This window comes from Molossus molossus, unplaced genomic scaffold (assembly GCF_014108415.1).
Source record: "Molossus molossus isolate mMolMol1 unplaced genomic scaffold, mMolMol1.p scaffold_m16_p_33, whole genome shotgun sequence".
Classification (NCBI taxonomy): domain Eukaryota; kingdom Metazoa; phylum Chordata; class Mammalia; order Chiroptera; family Molossidae; genus Molossus; species Molossus molossus.
In genome coordinates, this window is record NW_023425370.1 from 1,211,195 (window position 1) to 1,233,618 (window position 22,424).

Here is a 22,424-nt window from a genome sequence, read left to right on the forward strand (position 1 = left end):
CGGGAGCAAATAATGTCGGGGCGGAGGAGGGAGGCGGTGAAGGTAAATGAGTCAACAATGGATTCAGAGGCGCCTTGCACTTGGGACTTAGTCCAGCTGACAGTGGCACACCCTTGGGTGCCTGTCCCTCTTCTCTGCAAGGCTGGGGAGGGAAAGCGCAGAGAGTCAGGCCAACTCTTCCAGCTGGCCCCCAGGGCTCTCGAATCAGAGTTTGCCAGTGACCTGGGAGGGGGGCGTCTCCCCAAATCTGCACTGGAATCCTGGAGTTGGAGCTCCTGGGTGCAGTCGGGTAGCTCTGAGATCGCACCCAGCAGCAGCCGGGCTGTAGTCCAGCCCACACCGGGCCAGTGCTGAGGCTGCAGAGTTCTTAGCCTCCCTCGCCCTTTCTGAAGCAGCCTCACTGTGCAGTTGGCCAGCCCTGAGCTCAGTCATCACACCCCGACCAACCCCTGGCAGCCTTGGTGGCCACTGTCATGATCTCCGTTTTCCAGAAGACAAGCTGAGGCTCTGAGTGGGTTAGTCACCACCCTGGGACCCTGGGCCAGGAAAGACATAGCCCGGCCTAGAGTCCAGACTGGCGCAGCACAGGCCATACCATCTCCACGGGGCCCCACTGCCCAAAGCAGAAGCCAGGGCTAGGCATTGGGAGCAGTGCTGGGGTCGGCGCAACACAATGAACTGCAAGCACACACTGGTAGGAGTGAGGGGGAGCATAGCAAGGGAGCAAATGCTCCAGACCTCTGGATGCAGCCCAATTTATTTGCAGAATGGTTTCCCAAGTTACATGAGAATTTATGTAAATTATTTCCTTTAGATAGCGTCTCTGCAAACCATACAGCCTAGCCTTGTCTCTCGCTTTTTACGGCAGAAACAATACTTTAAAGCTAAAAAATAACAAACCCAGACATTCTTGGGTCCTACAACTCATTTTCCACTCTAGGTGTTCCAACCTTTGCACATGCAAACAAAGCACCCATATGCGGCCAAGGTGGTTTTACTGCCTTCCAGTCAAACCTCTGTCTCCCACAACTCCTGCAAACCTTATCTTATACACATGCAAACAAAGCATTCATATGCGGCCAAGCTTTTTTTTTTTAATCCTCACCTGAAGACATTTTTTCCATTTTTTGTTTGGATAGAGTGGGAGGGAGAGAGAGAGAGAGAAACATTGATGTGAAAGGGACACATCGAGTGCCTGCCACCCACACGACCCAACCAGGGCCAGGGACAAACTGCAACTGAGGTACATGCCCTTAGCAGGAACTGAACCCAGGTCTCTCTGGACCACAGGCCGACGCTCTAACCGCTGAGCAAAGCTGGCCAGGGCCACACACACACTTTGATCCTAGGCTGGCCAGGTTGTGAGGATGCATATCACAAGGTTACAAACCGTCCATCTACCAACCCCCCATCCCTACAGAGCAGGATCTCAGTCCTCTGGGGACAGAGCCCCAGAGGTCTCCTCCAGCACTGACCTTTTTCATTCTTCCTATCTTCCCTCTGTGGCACTTCTTACCTTGCAGCTTTGTGCCCTGTGCCTCCCACCACCCTGCAGGCTGACTGTACATCCATCTGTCTACCTGTCCAGGAGCCAGGCAGTGCCCCAGGACGGTGAGGGGGAGAACCCCAGGGCTGCTCACCTGGGCAGTGAGGGGAGACTGAGAAGCAGGGGCAGCTCCCACCTTCTCACCTTGAGCCCTGGATAAAGATGGCATGGAGGTGTGGGCTGGCGGTATGAATTGGGGTGACCTGAGACCCAGACCGCTGGGACTCCCAGCACCTCTGAGGTCTCCTCTGCCCAGCCACCTACCACGCACCAGGTTAGGCTCTTTCTGGTGGAGATTGGCTCCTCTATGCATGTGAGGAGCCTAGGACTCAGAGAGGGCCAGGATCTTGCTCAAGGTCACATGGAGGTGAGTGTGGCCCCTCCTCCAGGGCACCTTCCTTGACCACAGTGCTCACTGAAACTTTCTAAACATCTCACTCCAGGCCACAGTCCCATAAGCTCACATGCCTCACACGGTCAGTGAAACGTCGTGCCACTCAGTGAGGCTGGGACCTCGGTTTAGGAGTACTGTTTGAGGTGCCCGTTACAAAGCTGGTGCGGATGTGGTAAAACCTAGGAGGCAGAGTTTGCGGGAGGGTCCTGGCGGGAGATGTAGAGCAATGACAATGGAGGAGCTCGCCCAGGGCGTGGGTGTAGACAGACAGAATCATGGAGTGAACCTGGCTAGTTAGAAATGGGCAGGAGAGAGTGAGGACGGAGGATGGGGAATGGAGGTGGGTAGGGTCCTGGGAGCCAAGGGAGGAGGAAACGGAGGAGGAAGGGACGGAGGATGGGGAATGGAGGTGGGTAGGGTCCTGGGAGCCAAGGGAGGAGGAAACGGAGGAGGAAGGGACGGAGGACGGGGAATGGAGGTGGGTAGGGTCCTGGGAGCCAAGGGAGGAGGAAACGGAGGAGGAAGGCATCAAAGCCTGTCTCTGTTCCCTGTTGCTGGTGTAACAAAACGGCCATGCACATGATGGGCTAAACAACACTGTTTACTAACCTATAGTTCTGGAGGTCGAAGTCTGACACGCGTCTATGGAGCTCAAACCAAGGTGTCAGCAGGGCCTGCTCCTCCTGCAGGCTCCGGCGAGCATCTGTTCCCCGGCCTTTTCCAGCTTCTTGAGGCATCTGCACTGCGTGGCTTGCGGCTCCTTCCTCCACCTGCAGGGCACACACTGCCACCAGTGTCTGTCCTCAGTGTTGTGGCGCTAGAGAATTGAAGTCCAAATTAGAGCTGTTTATTAGCTGGCCGGCGTCTGAATCCCAACACCCCTGTGACAGAGTCTTTGGAGATCAGCCTCATGAGATCAACATGCTTTATGACATATAATGTTCAGGGCTACAACAATGCTGTATAGAATTAATTTGCCTTGCGGATAACAGGAACACCAGGGCCCACCCAGGAACACCCAGTCTGTTCTCTCAGTTATTTCAAGGTACATGGGGTCACACTTAGCCCCGAGTTGCACAAACACAATGCAAGCCTAATTCCTTGAGATTGTGGGGGAGGTCAAGTCTCTGACTCAAGACCTCCAGGCTCCGTGGACCCTGTCAGGCACGTAGCCAGCTCCCAACAATTTCTTGGTTCAGGGAGTATTCCAATTTACTGAGATTATTTTGATCTCTATCCTGTTGATTAAATTCTTTACAAAACAGGTTCAGCTAGAGGGCACATAGTGACTTTCCCAATCATCAATTATGAAGCTATAAATGAGTTAGCACAATAATTTACCAATCATCAATTATGGGGTATGAACATGTCAGCACACTCAGGTCACCTTTTCTCCCTCGGCTCCTGATGTCACATTGTCTTCCCTGACTCTGACCCTCCGTGCTCCCTCTTACAGGGAACGTCCACGTTACAGGCCGCCCTGGTCCAGGCGGCCGGCCCTGCCCGCCCGCCTCCAGACCCCTGCCCAGGATTGAGAGGCCCACAGCTCCATCGGCACAGGGTTCCCGAGACTCCAGCTACCCCGCGCCCATGCTACAGACGAGCAAATCGAGGCGTACAGTTCCCCTGGGACAACACCATGGAGGTCCACACCTGGGCGCCCCGCTTTTTCCCATCTGCATCCCCACAGCCTCCTGCGGCGCCACCGAGACGCGAGTCCTCCAGGGTGCCTAGAGCGTCCCGGAAGTGATGGGGAGGCGGAGGGAGGCGGGTCGGCGGAGGGCCGACGGCAGCACTTCCGGCGGTGACAGCGGCTGGGCGCCCGCAGGTGAGTGGGGGCGGGCCGGGGGGCGGGCCGGGGGCGGGCCGGGGGCGCCCTCGGCAGGGCCGCGCTCCCGGGGGTCGCCCCGGGCGCGGGCCGAGCGCCTCCGCCTCCCGCCGCGCGGGGCTGGGGCCGGGGCCGCGCTGCCAGCCCGAGCCCGCCCGTGGCGCCCGGTCTCGGCCCCGGGGCTGCGCCTGCAGGAGCCGGAGCCGCTGAGGTCCCCTCCCTTCCCCCGAAGAAGCCGCCGGAGACTGGACTTTGTGTTTCCTTTTTGGTTCGCCCTTGCGCCAGACGTGCCCCGGGCGGAACCAGTCGCCCCGGGGTCCCTCGCGCCGAGCTCCACGGACACGGGCTCGGCGCCTCCCTGCAGGATGTGCACCCCGAGGTCTCCGTCCCTCCCCCCACCCTTCTCGCCCCGGGACTTGGGCCATCTCTTCCTCGGTTCCAGACTCTTCATGAGCCCCCCGCCGCTCTGAGGACCCGGAGGGTCTACGTGCGGGTGAGGGGCTCCCTCTCCTGCCCTGGCTCTGCCCCCTTTTGCCCGCCCTCGTTTTTCTGGTCTGTTCCTTGGGCACAAGGGGATAACACGTTTGTGGCCGTCAGTGCCCGGTGGCCTCGGTGGCCTCGGTGGCCGTGCCCCATTCGACGTGACCAGGTGGACACCCGTGATTTCTCTTGCTGTGTCATGCGCTTTCCGTTTAGGAACTGGTGTCAGGAGTACTATCCGAATTTCATCTTTACAGGAGGTTTTGCCCCCGGAGCCAGCTCACGTGTTTCCAGCTGCCCTGTCGCCCTGCACACACCTGCATGTCAGGCGGAGGCATCGTCCGTCATGACCATGACCGCAGCCCTGGTGCTGAGCCCCCAGGACACCTTTTCCCGCTGTCCCAGCCCACCCTCTGGGGCCCGGTTTCCTCCTGGTTTCTAAGCTGGTTTCATAGTAACTGTCTCCCTGAAAGTGGGTAACGGCCTCTGCTTCCCTCTGCTCGCCACAGGGCCACAGGGCCGCCTCCAGTCGCTCCCAGTGAGCAGGAGGGGAGCCCCCACACAGCGCCTTCCCTCACCCCAGACCCGGAGGCTGGCCGGAGGGTGCCAGGCCGTGCTCAGGCTAGCTGGCGACGGGCCCGCAGTAGTGTTTGGGCTGTTGCTACATTGGAAGAAACTTATCATTTCTCTTGAGTTGTGGTTTCAAAGGACCATATTTTTATGCTCCATGTGGGACTTTTCCTATGGCCGCACCAGCTGCTTGAAGTTGGAAGCAGCAGCCAAATGGAGGGTTTGGAAGGGAGGCGGGGCAGGGGCTATGGCTAGAAGTGCAATTGTGAGAACTGCGGGTCTTTCTCTGGGGGCGTGGCGGGGGCTGCAGTGAGCTCCCTGAGCTGCTGCAGGGCTGATCTGCCGTCCTTCCCAGCGAGAGGGCTGGAGGCCGAGTCATGAAGGCAGGGAGGGGACTGTCGGAGCAGCCACACCGCGCAGACCAGCTGGGCGGTTGTTGCCAGTGTCACAGCTCTTCAGTCCCCAGAGGCTGGAGCCCGTCGGCATCTTAAGGGGCTGTGATTCTTAGGCTCCCCGGGCCAACAAGGATGTGGGCACTACGCCCTTCAGTCTGTTCAGTGGTGCAAGGATGGGGGTGGGGGGTTGCGAGAAATTGTTGTAAAGGGATGGAATTGTCCAGCCGGAAGGGACCATAATGACTCGGGTCGCTTGGTAGAAGCTGGAAGGAGCCAGAGTGTCCTGGACACCAGGGGCTGGGCAGAGAGCTGGGCACCAGGTCAGTTGCCAGGCAGCTCATGTGCTGGGCATTTCCACATCACTGGTTTCAGCGTTTGCTTCCCGGCCCGTGCAGTCAGGAGGATGTGCTCACAGGCAGCCCAGGCCACGCTCCGTGACATTGCTCTTTCTTCCCCTCTGCTTTCTAGTTCCTACTCACGATGCGTGTGGAACGGCACTTGGAGCCCAGGAGAGAGGCACCCTGGCTCCGGCTGCGCAGCCTCGGTTAGCCGGAGCCAGCTCCCGGGCCCCTCTGTTCTGGTCTGTGGCTGGGAGGAGAAGCTGCCGCTGTTCCGCAGAGAAGGCCATAAGCTTCAACGGTGTGGAGAAGTGGAGGGAGTGGTGTGACTCGGGAGAGGGGCCCAGGCGCCGGCCAGGAGTGGAAGATGAGAGACAGCTGAGGCTAGAGGTTGCTGGACCTGGAGGGAGGCACGGAGGAGGGTCAGCAGACGGGTGGGCAGTGGGTGGGGGCCGAGAGAACGGGGGAAGGGGAGGCAGGAAGGCCTCTAGCCCAGGCACGTGTCCTCCCTGTCCGCCTTTGGGACAAGCCACCCTCCACATGGCCTCCAAGCAGGCGGCTGGGAGGGGCCCAGGGGAGAAGCGCAAGAGGGTGGTGCTGACCCTGAAGGAAAAGATGGACATCTGTGTGCGCCTGGAGAAGGGCGAGAGCAGGAAGGCGCTGATGCAGGAGTACAACGTGGGCATGTCCACGCTGTACGACATCAAGGCCCACAAGGCCCAGCTGCTGCGCTTCTTTGCCAGCTCGGACTGCAACAAGGCCCTGGAGCGGCGGCGCACGCTGCACACGCCCAAGCTCGAGCACCTGGACCGCGTGCTGTACGAGTGGTTCCTGGGCAAGCGTGCCGAGGGCGTGCCCGTCTCGGGCCCCATGCTCATCGAGAAGGCCAAGGACTTCTACGAGCAGATGCAGCTGACCGAGCCCTGCGTGTTTTCTGGCGGGTGGCTGTGGCGCTTTAAGGCCAGACATGGCATCAAGAAGCTGGACGCGTCCAGTGAAAAACAGGTGGCCGACCACCAAGCGGCCGAGCAGTTCTGTGGGTTTTTCCGGAGCCTGACCGTGGAGCACGGCCTGACGCCGGAGCAGGTGTACAATGCCGACGAGACGGGCCTCTTCTGGCAGTGCCTGCCTGGTCCCAGCCCCGAGGGCGGGCCGGTGCCCGGCCGCAGGCAGAGCAGGGACCGGCTGACCGTCCTCATGTGTGCCAATGCCACAGGCTCCCACAAGATCAAGCCCTTGGTGATCGGGAAGTGGAGCGGCCCCCGGGCTTCCAGGGGCATCCAGCACTTGCCCGTGGCCTACCGGGCTCATGGGAACGCGTGGGCAGACAGGGCCGTGTTTTCTGACTGGTTCCATCATGTCTTTGCCCCCTCGGTGAGAGAGCATTTCCGAGCCCTGGGTTTGCCCGAAGACAGCAAAGCCATCCTCCTGCTGGACAGCTCCCGGGCCCACCCACAGGAGTCCGAGCTGGTTTCGGAGAACATTTTCACCATCTTCCTGCCGGCCAGTGTCACCTCCTTGATTCAGCCCATGGACCAGGGCATTCGATGGGACTTCATGAGGAATTTCATCAGCCCCCCCGCCACGCCGCAGGGCTTCCACCCTCCCTACAATGTGAACGACGCCGTCCGCAGCGTGGCCTGCGCCTGGGACGCCATGCCCCGCGCCGTCTTCAGCCGGGCCTGGAGGAAGCTGTGGCCCGCAGCCTCCTCGGCTGAAGGCTCGTCCTCTGAGGAGGAGCCCGAGCACCTCAGAGCCAAGCCTCACGACCAGACCTTCGCTCACGTCCTGGAGCTAGGGAGGGAGGTCAAGTCCTGGCCGAGCAGCAGGCTCCACGGGAGCGCAGCCGCCGAGCGGGCCGGGCTGGGGCAGGCGGCTGGAGCAGGGCACCCGGCCGAGGGGCACCTGGAGCAGGCAGAGAAGAGTGGCGGGGCCGAGGCCGCCGGGGAGGGCGCCGAGGCAGCCTGGGAGCAGGCGGCCGTGGCCTTCGACGCCGTGCTCCGCTTCGCCGAGGGGCAGCCTTGCTTCACGGCACAGGAGCTGGGGCAGCTGCATGCGCTGCGCTCCGTCTTCCTGCGGCAGCGGCAGGGGCAGTGGCGGCGCCTGGCCCTCAGGGCTGTGGTCAAACTCGAAGCTCCCCAGGAGCGTGCAGGGGGCCCGGCCACCTCGGCCCGCTCCCCGTCCACTGCGGGCCGAAACTGACAGCACCCAGCAGCGTGGCCCGTGGTGCTCGCTGGCGGGAGCTGCCCAGGGCAGGGGCCAAGACATGCGCGGCCCCTCGCGCTGTTAACCTGACGCTCGGAAAGGGCCCACCCAACCTGAGACGTCCCCGAGCCTGTCGTGGCCGGAGCCCAGGACTGGCGGCACGTTCAGGTGGCGTCCGCTGGCTGAGCCGAGGGCAGAGATGGTTGCCTGTCCCAGAGGAGAAAAGCCACCTCTCGCCCCTTGGGGTTTGGTCTGCTGGTCTGGTGGCCTTGCCCGTGTTAGGTGGGTCCCAAGGGCTGGGTCTCAATCGGCAAAGTCCCTCCGTGTGGCTTTATGGGCCACCTGTTTGCGTGTGCCCACTTTAGGCACGACCCTACACAGTGACACGACTTCTCCTGAAAGTTCCTCCACGTTTCCGACCTCCCTCCGCCTTCGGCTCAGACCTCAAGGTGTGAGCCGCACGCTGACTGGACGAAGCTGAATGGCTTTGCCTAAAGCGAGCGCGGGGCTGAGCTCAGTGGGAAGAAGATGCCTGGCTGGTGGCAGGGAGCAGCCAGAACTGGGTCTGGGTTGTCCAGAGGGAGGACCTGGTGCAGGCAGGTGACAGCTGGGACAGGTGTGAGGGTGGGTGGGTCCCACCTCATGTCTGCTCCGCTGGGCCGCCGCAGCACGCCCCATCTTCCCCTTGGGAATGAGTCATCTTACCTCATTTTACGGGGCAATGAATTTAATGAAAGCCAGCCCAGAGCACAAGGCCTCATCTCAGTTCAGGGATGTGCCCGTGGCTGGTCGCTCTGATGAGGACACCCCAAGATCTCATCTGTGGCTCCAGAATGAGGCCACCGGCTCCCATTCCTTATCATTTGATTAAACAGACACTTAAAACAATGGAGGGCGCCAGGTCAGGGCAGGTGGCAGCTTCTTGGCGGGAGGAGCTGGGACTGGAGGCCATGGCCAGTGCCCTGCAATGGGGGGGCATGTGGGGTTCCGAGAACCCTCCCTGCTGGACCCCGCCCCCGCCGTGCCTGACCCTGGGTGGCTGGGGCCTCATTCCACTAAGCCCATCCACCTTGGCACCAGGCTTATTTCACTTGGTCCCTCAAAAGGAAGAGGCCCCTGTACCCTGCCTTGCCCAGGGCCCCACAGCAGGCTCGCAGGTGCTCTGCCCGTCTGTGGGCCTCAGCACCACCACCCAGCCCCGCCCTCACAGGATCTCGCCACCTAGAGTGCTGGCCCAGCAAGGAGCTGTGTCCCCACTCTCAAAGGACAGAAGTTCAAAGAAAAGGCTGCACTTGTCTGCAGGTAAAGAGTTAAGTCAATAAAACAGCCTGTTTGTTGAACTCGGTGTTCACAGAGCCATCTTCAACTTGCGCCTGCCGTAGCGAGTACGCTGTGGCCTGTCCGTCTGCGTGGGTTGTGTCCTGCGGAGCTGGGTGGGGGCCACCTGCAAGCGCTGAGTGAGTTGGGGACAGGCTGTGGCCTGCCCAAGGCTGCTCAGGGCCTGGCTGGAGGGCTGGGGGGCCTCCAGGGCACAGAGCTCTGTGCAGTGAAGAGAAGTTCTGGACGACACTGCTCAGTGCCACTGAACTGTCCACGCAAAAGGGTGGGAGAAGTGAATTTATGTGTGTTTTACCACATAAAACACACATAAACCAAGGGCAGGGTGGTGGGGACCTGGTGACTGCTGACATGCAGGGCCTCGGGGGGTGCGGCCCCTCTAGACCAGCTCCAGCAGGAGGGACGGACAGGGTGATGCTGCCCAGGGCTCAGGGTCGATGCTCCAGCCTCTCATCCCACCTCCCCATCGCCCTTCAGCAGCCCGGGTAGACCTAAGTGCCCACTGCCTGGGAAGTTCAGGGGGCGGGCGGGCAGCTCAGCCTGTCAGCCAGCGTTTCCAGGCACCTGCCGTGGACCAGGCGTTGCCGGACCCCCTTGCCTAGGCCACGGGTGGGTTCAGGCCTGGGGAAGTGGGGGGGAGCCAGCAGTCAGGGCCCCGCTGGAGCAGGACTAGGCCTTTTGCAAAGCAGGGCCCAGAGGCCTGAGTCCTCGGGCAGCTCAGTGCGGGGCCCTGGAGCACAGCCCCCAGGCTCCAGGAAGCCGTCCAGCTGGGTCCAGCCCTGACCGTCATCCATCCTGCCCCTTTCACCACAGTTAGCGGGGTCCCCTTCTCAGAGCCTCACTGGCCACCCCGCCGCGCCCCCCCCCCCCTGCTCACCTGCTGTGGCTGTGTCCAGTCTCCCTGCCTGGTCAGGCGCAGGGGCTCCTGGGACACCTGCAGGGCCCGGGACGGGCAGGCTGCCAGGAGCCCACCCTGGCAGCGTGAGGCCGCCTCACTCTTGATTTGGAAAAAAAAAAAAGTGAAAGGACAATTTTTAGTCACTCAGGGAAACAACACGGTTGGGCTGAAGATCCCATCAGAGACTGAACGTTTAATTGGAGCGATGAGGGTGTCTGGTTAGGTTTTGCGGAGCCTCGTTTCACAGATGAATGGCCAGGTCTCTGCAGGGGAAGGTGGTGTGGGGACGGTTGGAGCCCTCGCCCGGCTCCCTAGCGCGTGTTCCAAGCCTCCTGTCAGACGCTCACGGCCAGAACCCGGGGCTGCGCCTCAGCAGCTGTCACCTTCGCTCTCCTCCCGCCGGTCAGGTGCGTCAGGGCACCTCGGTGCCAGGCGTGACGTGTTCTGCTGTGACACAAAGGCCTCTCCGGTGCAGAGGAGGCTTGGAGACACCTGGGAGGTGAGTCAGCCCTGTGAGTGGGGGTGAGTGGTGAGTAAGGGTGCTGCCTGTCGCTCTGGCAGCCCGTGAAGGGGCTGGGGAGAAGCTGGGCCGGGTACTGGGAGAGTCAGGCCGGGAGGCCAGGCCCGGACCACGTGGGCTCTGGGGGCGGGCTGCTTGTGGGCTGTGTGGGCCCGCAGACCAGCAGAGCCTGATGGGCTCTGACGAGGAGAAATGGTGAGTCCTGGGGAGGCTCAGCGTGGCCGCCGCCCGGCAGCCGTGGTGGGCACTGGCCTTCCCCACCGTTCTGGAAGGTGGGCCCAGCCAGGACAGGTGACCTCGGCACCATGGCTCAGACCAGGCGTCCTGGGTTCCCCCGAGACCCTGCTGGCATGAGGTGGTCAGAGCAGCTGCTGCTCCACCTGGACAAAGGTGGAGGGGACTGCGGTGGCCGCCACCATGTTCTCCAGGAGGTTCAGCCCAGTCTGCCCCCAGAGCCGCCGGGCTGGGGAGAAGACACAGGGCAGACGATGATGTCCTTGCATGCCGCCTCCGGGCTGCTGGGACGGACATCTCTTAGACTTGGAGGGTGTCCTGTACCAGGGGTCTTGGGGCTGCCCTGGGTGGAGAGGAGATGGGGGTGGCTCAGGGGCAGGCGTGGTCCACGGCACCCCTAATTGTCCCTCAGTGCCCCCACACCCCCACGCCCTACAGCAGCCTGCCTGTGCCCCATGCTGGCATGGGCGCGGGCTGTTGGCCACAGGGCCCCAACCCAGGCCAGTGCGACCTCTCCTGTCGGCAGCTGCTGTCACCGCCGGCAGCTCTCACTGCTCTGCCCCCCCCCCCCCACCCGCCCCAGCCTCTCAGGCCAGCGCCCTCGGCCTGGTCATTGTCACCACTCTGGCTGCACCGCAGGTTCCACGTGGAGGATGGAAGGTCAGATGTCAGAACACACGAGGTTTCGGCAAGGCGGGAAGGCAGCTGTGAAGGGTGGGCCACCCAGGACCAGCCCCATGGGAGGGGAGGGAGTGGCCAGCAGTCAGGGGACCTGGCTGCAGCCTGGAGGGCACTGGGGGATGGAGAGGGGCGAGCCCCCTGGTCCACTGCCCCAGCCTGTGCCCCTCAACAACCCCGCAAGCCCCTGGGGTTCAGTCCCTCGTTCGGGCTAGTCCAGACACGGAGGCTGTGCCCACTCCTGGCACCCAGTAGGTGCCGGGTGAGCCACACTGGACCCAGGCTCCCGCAGCCCTGGGGCTTTGGGGGAGGACAGGGGCCCTGGGCAGGGCTCCGGGAGGACTGTCCCAGCCCGCACAGCGCTGTGGGCGTGGAGGACCGGGAGGTGGCACTGTGCCAGGTCACACAGCGGGCCGGCAGCAGGTGGGGGCCGGAGCCTCCGCCATTTTCGGGGAGAGGGGTGCTGGGCAGGAGTCCCTCCAGGAGGGCTCCTCATAGGCGCAGAGCTGGCCTACGTGGGGAGGCTCCAGGCGCGTCACCAGCTATTCTGAGCCTCTCTCCATTTATGGCTCCGGAAGCGGCTGCTGGTGCCGGGGAGAGATTTCACCGGAGGTACAGGGACAGCGGAAAGCACGCGCCACCCTCTCCCTGGCACTGTGTTCCGAATCCCCAGTTCCGGGGCCCCTGGCCAGGCCAGCTGGCAGTGAACCCCCACCCTGGCTGAGGGCTAGCCACACTTGGGGATCTGGGAGCACGCTCTGGGGTCCCTGGGCGTCCAGGGAAGCAGTGGAGATGGGCCCAATGCTGGGGGCCCAGAGGGACAGAGAGGAGGGGGCAAGCCCTGTGGCATCCAAACCCCTAGGAGGCTCCCAGCTGCTCCTGGCCAGCCCGCACCTCCTCCCACACCTGACTGCCAGGGTCTCCAGGCGACTGGGGCCCTGCTGCCCCTCCTGCCTGAACCTTAAGCAGCCCTCAGACCGGCCCTTCTCCCATCTGGGACACCGGCTCTCCAGCGGGGACACTGGCCCGAGCAGCTCCCATCTGCCTGCACCTGTGGCCCCGCTGGCCGCCTTCCAGGCCGCAGACCCAGTGCTGGAGGCCAGTGTCTCAGCCACTGTGAGGAGGGTCCCCCCCCCGGCCCTGCCTCTGAGACGGGTGGCCCCAGCCATCCCTATCCGCGCCTGCCAGACCCCTGCATCCAGCTCCCCTGCTCCCCCTCCAGCTGCCCCTGCCCCTCAGGGCCCCCTGGGTTGCTGGCCCCGCACACTGGGGGTGTCGGGCATTTCTGGGGGCTGGAGAGAGTGGTCACAGCGGTCACAGATGCAGTCCGCTCCTCACCACGCACTGATGCCATCGGCACCCCAAACCCCCCGGTCCAGTGTGCCCCCCGCATGTGGCCATGACAGGGTCAGAGGAGTTAAGTGGTTTGCAGGAGGTCACAGACCTGAGGAGAAGCGGGAGAGGAGGCAGGTGCCAACTCCAGCCCAGTGGGCTGTGGACAGACTCAGCAGAGGCAGGGTCGGGCTGTCCTCGGCCCCAGCTCCCCCACGCCTCGGTGTGACCCCACAGTGCTGCGGTGGTCTCCCTTCTCCCGGAGCCCAGCTTGGACTTGTGTCAGAGGGACCAGCTTGAGCCCCAGAAGCCAAGGGCGGCACCTTGAGCCAGGCTGTGAGCAGAGGCCCCGTGCGCAGGCCCCGTCCCTCTGCTGTGGGCATCTGTGCCTCCCTGCACCCCACCGTGCTCAGTGCCTGCCCAGTCCAGCTCCGCACTGTTTGTTGACTGAATGACTGACCCACCCACCTCCCGGCTCAGCAGGCAGAGCTGGTTGTGTGCCCTTGGAGGCCGCTCCTGGAGCCGGTGGGACTCCCACCCCCTGTCCTGGCTCTGGCTTCCTCACCTCGGGGCTGGGACCCGCCCCTGGCCCTCTCTTGGCCTGTTTCTTCCTCCATAATGGCTGGGGGTAGAGGTGGGGTGCTCTGCGGATGGGCTGCCTACCCCCCTTTGGCTCGGCCCCCTGGTGCGGTGGTGGCCGGGGATGCCTGCGGGGCACAAGGAGCAGCTGCTCAGGCACCACTGTGCCGGGATCATTGGAAAAATACAGAACTTTCCTTGGAGGCTGGACTGGAAGGCGCTGAGGCAGGAGGCAGGGAGGAGGAAGGAGGGAGGGGGCCTGGCGCGTTGGGCCGGAAGGAAGGAACAGACTGCCTGTCCCGGGGATAGGACGCAGCACACACACTGCCAAGCCAGAGAAGAGGAAGCCGGGAGGGGGGATCAGAAAGAAAATGTTCCCTCAGCTCTGCGAGGCCTCCCCTGGGTCCCCAGGCCAGGGCCCAGGCCCCTGCTCTTGTCACATCCTGTCTCAGGTCTCTGGACCCCCAGTCAGCTGTGCCCTGTCCGGCTCCAGAGGCCCCCGGCCCGCCCGGCCCGGCTCCTGGGGTCCCCCCAGGCAGCTCTGCTGCAGCGAGCATCCTGGTCAGGTGTGGCCCAGGGACCTCTGCCGGCTGCCTGGGGGGGCCCACCTCCTAGAAGCTCTGTGAAAATGGGGTGAGACCATCTCCGTGAGAAATGACAGCAGGCCACCCGCGTCCTGACCCTCCTTTTCTGGTGTCTCTCTGCCCCTCCATCGTCCAGACCTCAGTCCCTCTTTCTGCCTTGGTCTTCACCGCCACCCCAAGTCTCAGCTCTGACCCGCTGTGTCCCCTGCCCTGGCCCCACGGCGGCACCCTCAGGGCGGGGCTGGGGGCTGCGGCACCAGCGGGAGAGCCCAGGTGTCCTCCCAGCTGCCTGGGCTCAGCTTCAGGCCCGTCTGCCGGCTGCTCACCCGCCCACGCCCCGGGCCCGTGCAGCCGCCCGGCACGTGTCCTGGCCCGGTGCTGCCTCAGGCAGAGGAGAGGGACAGAGCCAGGGAGCAGCCCGACGGGGTCCCCGGCACGCCTGCCTCCCAGGTCCCAGCAGTGACAGTGACAGTGACGGGGGGCTTGAACCAGAACCCGGCAAGAGAAGAGGCCCTGGCACTGTCGCCCATTTCACAGGGGAGCCCAACCTCCCCAACCAGAAATGGATGGAGAAGGGCCGGGCCCTCCATCTGTTCCCACCCACCCAAAGGCCTGCTTGTGCCCCCTGCTCCGGGCTCCAGCCGCTCAGCGCTGTGCCCACCAGTCTCCCGCCCTGTGAGATGCAGCAGGAGGGCTGCATTCGGGCAGAAGTGGGGAGCAGCCTGGTGGCCTGGGAGCGGGGAGGCTGAGGTCCCAGGTTCTGCAGCTTGTGGACTCCTGGGCTGGGGCGGGGTGGGGCGGGGGGAGAGGCTGTCCACCAGGAAGTGCTGGTCCAGGAGCTGGGCCTAGGGGGGCTCCCTGTGGGCAGGAGCAGGGCCACCTGCTTCTTCTCTCCCAGCTCCCTCAGGTGTGGTGGCCATGGAAGGAGGCCATGTGACCCAGGATGGCCCACAGGGTGGCAGGCCAAGCTGTGGTTCGTGTGGAGGGTGGGCACCTGAACTACAGGTGGCCGTGTGAGAGGCAGGCCCTCCCCCAGGTGCCCGGCTCTTCCTCCCCAAGGACTGGGCTGGGCCTTGAAGCAGCTGCTATCATCAGCTGGAACGTGTGCATGCATGAGTGCAAGTGCATGTGTCATATGTGCGTGTGTGCATATGCGTGTGTGTGCATGTGTGTGTGTGTGGACACGCGCGTATGTGCGTGTGCGCATGTGCACACGTGTGCATGTGCATGCGAGGTGGCCCATGAGCTCTGCTCCCCAAGGAGCTGGTGCTCACACCCAGGTGCTAGCTGCTGACGTTGAACTTTTTTTTTAAATAATCCTCACCCGAGGACATTTTTGCATTTATCTTCAGATAGAGCGGGAGGGAGAGGGAGGAAAAGACAGAGAGAGAGAGAGAAACATTGATGTGAGAGAGATACATCAACTGGTTGCCACCCACAAGGCCCCCAACTGGGGCCAGGGACAAACTGCAACTGAGGTACGTGCCCTTAGCGGGAACCAAACCGGGGACTCTGGTCCACGGGCCGACGCACTAACCGTTGAGCCAAACCGGCCAGGGCTGCTGACACTGAACATGACTGGGAGGGAGCCCCAGCAAATACCCGGAGTTTGAAAAGCCACAGGAGCAGGAAGGGAGGCAGGTGGTGGGGCCCAGGAGCCAGCACTAAGGGGTCCCCAGAGGCAGTGGTGAGCCCTGTGGGGGAAGCACTTGGTTACAGAGTAGCCATGGGGAGCTGTCTGGGGGCGGGCTGTGAGGTCTGAGAGGTACAAGGCTCAGTGTGGGGTGGAGCCGGAGTGGGGCTCCCTGAGGCTGTGGATTTGGGAGCGAGACCCATCCTGAGATAAGCTTCTTAGCATCTGGGGTCTGGGAGCCCGGTGCCCTCCGGGCAGGCGGTCAGAACCCTAGAGGGGCTTGAATGGGGGCTGCCTGGATCTTAGCACTGGGCAGATCCCCCTCTGTGGTCACCCTGGCCTGCCCTCTGAACCCTGCCTAGCCCCCTCCTTCTCAGGCAGGCCCAGGGGCAGCTGACCAGCTGGGCTCTGAGAGTGGGGAGTCCCCAGGCCCTCCCCCTCCTTGCAGTCCTGCTGCCCCTCCACCTGCCCCTCTCCAGCCTGATCCATCCTGCTCGGGTGCAGCGGGGGTGGAGGTCTGCACTCTGCAGGGGGGGGCATGGGGGGAAGCGCAGGGGCAGACCCCCCATCCCAGGCGGGGGAGCAGCTGGCCTCTTTTCCAGAGGTGGAGGAGTGGAGCCCCAGGCTCCAGTGCGGAGGTTTGCTGAGGGCTCTGGGGCGATAATTGGGCAGCGATTACATGTTCCCAGAGCAGGCAGAGCTGCAGCCTGTCACCTGTCACTGCGGGGCCCGCGGGCACAGCCTCTGTGCAGGTCCTGCCCAGCTCTGCCCTGGCATCTCCCCTGCACCGGACTCAGGCTGGACTGGCCATGAAAGGGGGACCCCAAGTGTCTGGGTCAAGCCCAACCCAACCTTGAGACCCCCTGTCAGGCCTGGCTCCCCCACAAGGGTGATGTGTTACCCCCCCCAACCTTCCAATCTCCTGCCTTTGTTCACCCCTCCCCCAGCCCCTCTTGTACCCTACCAGCTTCTCTTGCCTGGTCAACCCCTTCCTGGCCCCCTAGGCCCTGGCTGGGCTCCTCCTCCGCCAGGGAGCCGGGCAGCAGACCACTGCTATCTTGGTGGGGTGGGGCCACTGTTGGGGGGTGGACGGTGGCTCCTGGTCACTCAGGCGCTGGCCCTGGTGCTTGCCCTGCACACAGGTGTGGTGCACACAGGCGGGTGAGTGCGGCCCCTGCCCAGCCGCCCAGGGGGCGCCTTCCCTGACCAGGGCCCTCAGACACAGCCCCAGCTCACCTCAGCCATGGCACAGGCTCTCTGCTCCCAGGGACCGGGACGGCCACACTGGCTGCCCGGCCACACGCAGCCCACAGGCATCGCACACGGGCCCGAGGTCTCCTGCGGCTCTGGGAAATGCCGGGCAGCGCCGGGATTCCTGTTCTGGAAGCCTCTCCGCCTGCCCCCCCTCCTCTGCCACCCACTCGCCTTTAATTAGAAATGCCAGGAGAGCGGTTTTTGGGGAAATTTGTGCCAGAAAGACTTTCCCGTCCAAAGCAGGGGCGGAAGCTCAGAGGAAAGGCGGAGACAGATTGGCTCTGGGTGGGGAGGAGGGCTCCTGGAGCAGGGGGAAGGGGCCTGGGGGTCCCAGAGTGTGGGCCCCTGGGCTGTGTCCTAGGCAGTGAACAAGACAGTGTGGGGCTGTGTGAGGGGGAGGGGATGAGTGTGCATGTAGGAGGTGTGTAGTGGGGGGACGCGTGTCTGTGTAGGGGGATGAGTGCGTAGTGGGGGGATGCGTGTGGGGGGTGCATGTGTAATGGGGGTGCGGGTGTGGGGAGGTATGACAGGGGGATGAGTGTGCAGTGTGTGTGTTGCTGAGAGGAGAGAGAGAGAGGGGCAACAGGGCTGAGCTCTCTTGACTGGCCGTGGCTGTCTCGCTCCTCTGGCCGTGGGCAGCAGTGTGTGCTACCTGTGCCCAGGTAACATCAGAGGACCTGGGACCCAGGCGCATCCTCCATGGGGTTGCCCAGGAAGGACATCCCTCCCCTGCGGCTGTTGCCAGGGAGGCAGAGGGGAATCTCAGCTTCCGGAGCCCCATTCCTTATATGGTGCCCTCTTCCCTGCCTGGCTGACTGCAGCAGTCTGCCGCACCCTCTGCTCCCTGCCTCCCTCCCTCCTCCTTTCTCCCAGGTCTTGGAGCTTCTGACCAGGTTCCCCCTGTGGGCCCCTCCATCCCCGCCCCAGGGACAGGTGTCCAGATTTCCCTGGGGGAACTACATGGCCATTGGATAGGTTGTCACACATCCACACCCATGCCAGGGGCCAGGCAGAGCCTGGGTGCGTGTCCCTCTCACAGCTCGGGAGGGCCAGCCCAGGCGGCGGTGGGCAGGAGCTATAGGCCACCTGGGCTTACACCTGACACCTGGGAGCGTGCCTGCGCCTGTGAACCTGAAGGCTCCTTGAAACCTTCCGCTCAAGGGAAGGAGGGTCTGAATATCTGGGCGGTTGTCAGGGCTAATCTACCGCTGGGCATCTGCAGCTGGACTGGGCGGGGTTCCGGTCAGGATGGGGGAATGAGGACCCAGGAGGCAGAGTCCAGCGCCAGCACCCCTCCCCCCTTTCCAACAAGGAGGGACGAGAGGCGGAATCCCACCCCGAAGCCCTGGGGGAGGGGCCCTCCTCACCCTGTGCATGGGGCAGCCTACCCGCCAGCCCCAGCCCCTCCAGGCACACACCTGCACCTCCTGCCCCCGCGGCGCGGGGGGTGGTCGCTGGCCCCCAGCACGTCCCTCGGGTTTGCTGGCTGAATGAGCCGGGGGAGGGGGCGGCGGAGTCAGCGGATTAGTCACCCCGGCCTGTCGTGTGTGCAGGGGGTGGGTCCTCCCTCTGCGCCTAGAGAAGCCGGCGCGGAGGCGGGCCCGCAGGGTGGGCGCGCGGGCCAATGGGAGCCGGGGCTCCGCGCGGGGGCCGCCCACGGGCGCGCTGGCAGCATAAAGAGCCGGCGCCGGGCGGCTGGGTGCAGAGCTCGGCGCTGCTGCTCCTGCTCCGTCTTCCTGCGCTGCCGCCGCCGCCGCTCCGGGCCCAGTGGAACGAGCCTCCGCCGCGGGACCCATCAGCGCCTCCGCCGCGGGACCCATCAGAGCCTCCGCCGCGGGACCCATCAGAGCCTCCGCCGCGGGACCCATCAGCGCCGGCGCTCCCGCACCTCCGCGCGGCCAGACCCCGCAGCCCCGCCGGCCAAGAGGACTCTGCCGCCCGCCGCCTCCCTCCTGTCCGAGCGCCGCGGCACCTGCGCGCCGATGGAGCTGGACCGCAGGACGACCGGCGGCCTCCACACCTACCCCGCGCCGCGAGGCGGGCCGGTGGCCAAGCCCAACGTGATCCTGCAGATCGGTAAGTGCCGAACCGAGATGCTGGAGCACGTGCGGAGGACCCACCGGCACCTGCTGGCCGAGGTGTCCAAGCAGGTGGAGCGCGAGCTGAAGGGGCTGCACAGGTCCGTGGGCAAGCTGGAGAACAACCTGGACGGCTACGTGCCCACGGGCGACTCCCAGCGCTGGAAAAAGTCCATCAAGGCCTGCCTGTGCCGCTGCCAGGAGACCATCGCCAACCTGGAGCGCTGGGTCAAGCGCGAGATGCACGTGTGGCGGGAGGTTTTCTACCGGCTGGAGAGGTGGGCAGATCGCCTGGAGGCCATGGGCAGCAAGGAGCCGGTGGGCAGCGAGCCGGCCCGCCACACTGTCTCCGTGGGTGTCGGGGGCCCCGAGAGCTGCTGCCCGGAGGCCGAGGGCTACGACTACACGGTCAGCCCCTACGCCATCACCCCGCCGCCCGCTGCCGGCCAGCTGCCCGGGCAGGAGGAGCTGGAGGACGCCCAGCAGTACCCGCCCTGGGGGTCCAGTGAGGACGGGCAGCCGAACCCTGGTGTGGACACTCAGATCTTCGAGGACCCGCACGAGTTCCTCAGCCACCTGGAGGAGTACCTGCGGCAGGTGGGCGGCTCCGAGGAGTACTGGCTGTCCCAGGTCCAGAACCACATGAACGGGCCAGCCAAGAAGTGGTGGGAGTTCAAGCAGGGCTCCGTGAAGAACTGGGTGGAGTTCAAGAAGGAGTTCCTGCAGTACAGCGAGGGCACGCTGTCCCGGGAGGCCTTGCAGCGCGAGCTGGACCTGCCGCAGAAGCAGGGCGAGCCGCTGGACCAGTTCCTGTGGCGCAAGCGGGACCTGTACCAGACGCTGTACGTGGACGCGGACGAGGAGGAGGTCATCCAGTACGTGGTGGGCACCCTGCAGCCCAAGCTGAAGCGCTTCCTGCGCCACCCGCTGCCCAAGACCCTGGAGCAGCTCATCCAGAGGGGCATGGAGGTGCAGGACGACCTGGAGCTGGCGGCTGAGCCCGCTGGCCCCCAGCCCCCCACGGAGGACGAGGCCGTCACGCCAGCCCTCACCAACGAGTCTGTGGCCAGTGACCGGACCCAGCCCGAATAGAGGGCGTCCCAGGCCCAGTCTGCCCGCCACATCCCTGTGGCCTTTGCCAGCCAGGACTTTCAAGCTGATCTGACTCCCTCGCGGGGAAGCCCTCACCCTCGTCTAGGTGAACACCCCTAACCTCCCAGCCTGGTTCCCAGGGACACAATCATCCCGTTATGGACAGTGCCCCCAAACAGCAAAGGAGGCCTCTCCCCCTCCCTCCGTCTGTCTTCCGGGGCCCTGGGCCTGCCCGGTCCACCAGTCCCCACCCCCCACACACCCACACACTCTCAGGCCTTGACAGGACGTCCAGCTTCCTCGTCCTGCTCAGTGCCTGGGCCCTCGACCTGCGGTCCACCTCCAGAGGGCATGCGCCAGTGGGCACTGCACTCGGGCCACCCCAGAGCAGAAGCAAGGACACAGCCAGTGCCATGGGGGCCGAAGCTCTCTCCCGGCGGTCGCCGTGCAGGCCAGCCAGCCACCCTTGGACAGTGGACAGGTGGCTCCCTGTCCTAGAGGCAGCCGCAGCAGCAGCAGCAGACCTGTGTCCAGTCTCCTGGCCCCTCAGGTGAGCGCCTGCGTCAGGGCACTCCCGCCAGGGGTCGCCGTAGAGCCGGGAGGGCCCAGGGCCAAGTCCATGTTCCCGGCCAGCCCACGAGGCTCAGAGACACCCCAGCAAGTTAGCTGCAGGGCTGGGGTGGGGGTAGCCTGTGGAGAGGTGGGAAGAAGCAGGGACTCCAGGGCTGGGAGGGGGGCTGGTGGGAGGCAGGGCCAGGGGAGTTTGCTGAGCCAGCTCTCACACGGACCCCGTGCTTTCTCCCCACAGCAGCACCTGTGATTCGTGCCAGTCTGGCGAAGGCTCCAGCTCTGCCAGGTGACTCACTCATGGCAGGCAGAGGGTCCCATGGGGCCCGAGTCCCCAAACCGGCTGAGGCAGCAGCTGGTGTCCATGGAGCCAGGAGAGTGACAACAGGTAATGGAGCCCAACCCTCCCACCCGAGACCCTGAGCTCCACTGTCCTCACTAGGGGCCTCTGAGTCCCTCCCTAGGGCCCAGGGCTCAGGCCCCTTCCCCAGGCCGGGGGGCAAGCTGGGAGGCAGGATCCCGGGGGCTTTGGCCCCAGAGAGCAGCCCTGTATGTCCTCCCTCCAGACCCCAGCCACCCTCCCTGTCCCTGACGCCCGTGTCTTCCTTCTCTCAGGTCTCTAGGCTCCTGCAGAGCCCTCGCTGCTGTGCCTGGCGCTGCCTGCCGCTCTCCCTCAAGCCGCTGCCCAGGAGACGTCTGCGGCCAGCAAGGGAAGTGGGCTGCAGGGAGGAGGGGTCTGGCGGAGAGCTGCTGCTGAAGACCGGCCAGTGTGAAGCAGGGCCTGTCACTGTGCCCGCTCCACTGGCTGCCAGCCTGCTGACCCGCAGGGCCACTGTGGCTGGAGTCGGGGTTTGCTACCCCGGCCCTGTCTCGTCCCAGCCCAGAAACCCCGCCCACTGCGTGGCCATCCTCCCTCTCCTGCCAGGCTCTCCGAGAGCCCGGGGGCTGAGGCCACAACGCCTGCCCCTGCCCAGTGGCCCCACGGCCAGCCCCAGGATGTCCCAAAGCCTTTGCTCCTGGGGCTCAAGCTGGCTCCCTGCCAGCCCTGCTGTTGCCCAGGCCTGGACCCCCACCTCCCTGGCACCTACACCCTGGTGTCCGCAGGGCAGGTCCTGTGTGAGGTTCTCCTTTCTGCCTGTCCACTGGGGGTTCCCAGGTTCAGGGACCAATGTCTGCAGGTGACCGCCAGCTCTCCACCCCATGCTCCTGCCCCCCCCCAAATTTGTTTTTGCACATGAGCCATAACCCAATTCTCACAGGCTGCAGGGAGGCCCTGGGTCCCTGCCCCCGTGAACCAAGCCTCAGCGTCAGGCCAGGCTGTGGGCAGCCCCACCACATTCCCTGAAGACAGACTCTTTTGTAAGATTTTGTTAATAAAACACTGAAACGGAGGAGTGTGTGCACTGTGGTTTCTGGGTGGCTTGGGTGCCTCAATGCACACTGAGGGGTCTCGGGGAACCCTGGGGAGCACAGCCCCTGATCCACAGGGTGGCTGGTCAGGGTGCTGGATCCTCAGGCTGGACGAGCCTTAGGGCTCCCCTTCCCGAAGCCAGCCCCCTCCAGCCCCTCCCGAGGCAGGCTGCAGGTGGGAGGGACGGGGAGGAGGCCGAGGCTGCCCCCTTCCCCTTGCCTGCTGGGGTGCGTGGTGGGGTCCCAGGAGCTCTTGTATTACCAGGGCTCAGCGTGCACAGAAGCCTGCGGCCCAAGGGTGCTTCTTATGCTCGGGAGCCCATGGACCCGGGCAAGGCAAATTCCCCCTGGGGGGGACGGTGGGAGTCCTGGCTGCAGGATCATAAACTTGGTCTTGCTAGGCCTCAGTTTCCTTATCTGCAAAATGGGGGAACAATCACTAACACAGTCCACACGTGGGATCACGGACTT

The 22,424-nt window shown here is 64.2% G+C and overlaps 2 protein-coding genes across 2 annotated transcripts; both read left to right on the forward strand.

Annotated features, from left to right (window-relative positions):
- The first annotated feature begins 6,025 nt into the window (after positions 1–6,025).
- JRK (Jrk helix-turn-helix protein) lies at positions 6,026–9,092 on the forward strand. The gene has a single exon (XM_036281251.1). It carries the CDS (start codon positions 6,092–6,094, stop codon positions 7,751–7,753), a length of 1,662 nt encoding a protein of 553 aa, XP_036137144.1. The 5' UTR covers positions 6,026–6,091; the 3' UTR covers positions 7,754–9,092.
- Positions 9,093–18,788: 9,696 nt separating this feature from the next.
- Positions 18,789–19,976, forward strand: ARC (activity regulated cytoskeleton associated protein). The gene has a single exon (XM_036281354.1). The coding sequence runs from the start codon at positions 18,789–18,791 to the stop codon at positions 19,974–19,976; it is 1,188 nt and encodes a 395-aa protein (XP_036137247.1).
- Positions 19,977–22,424: the final 2,448 nt, after the last annotated feature.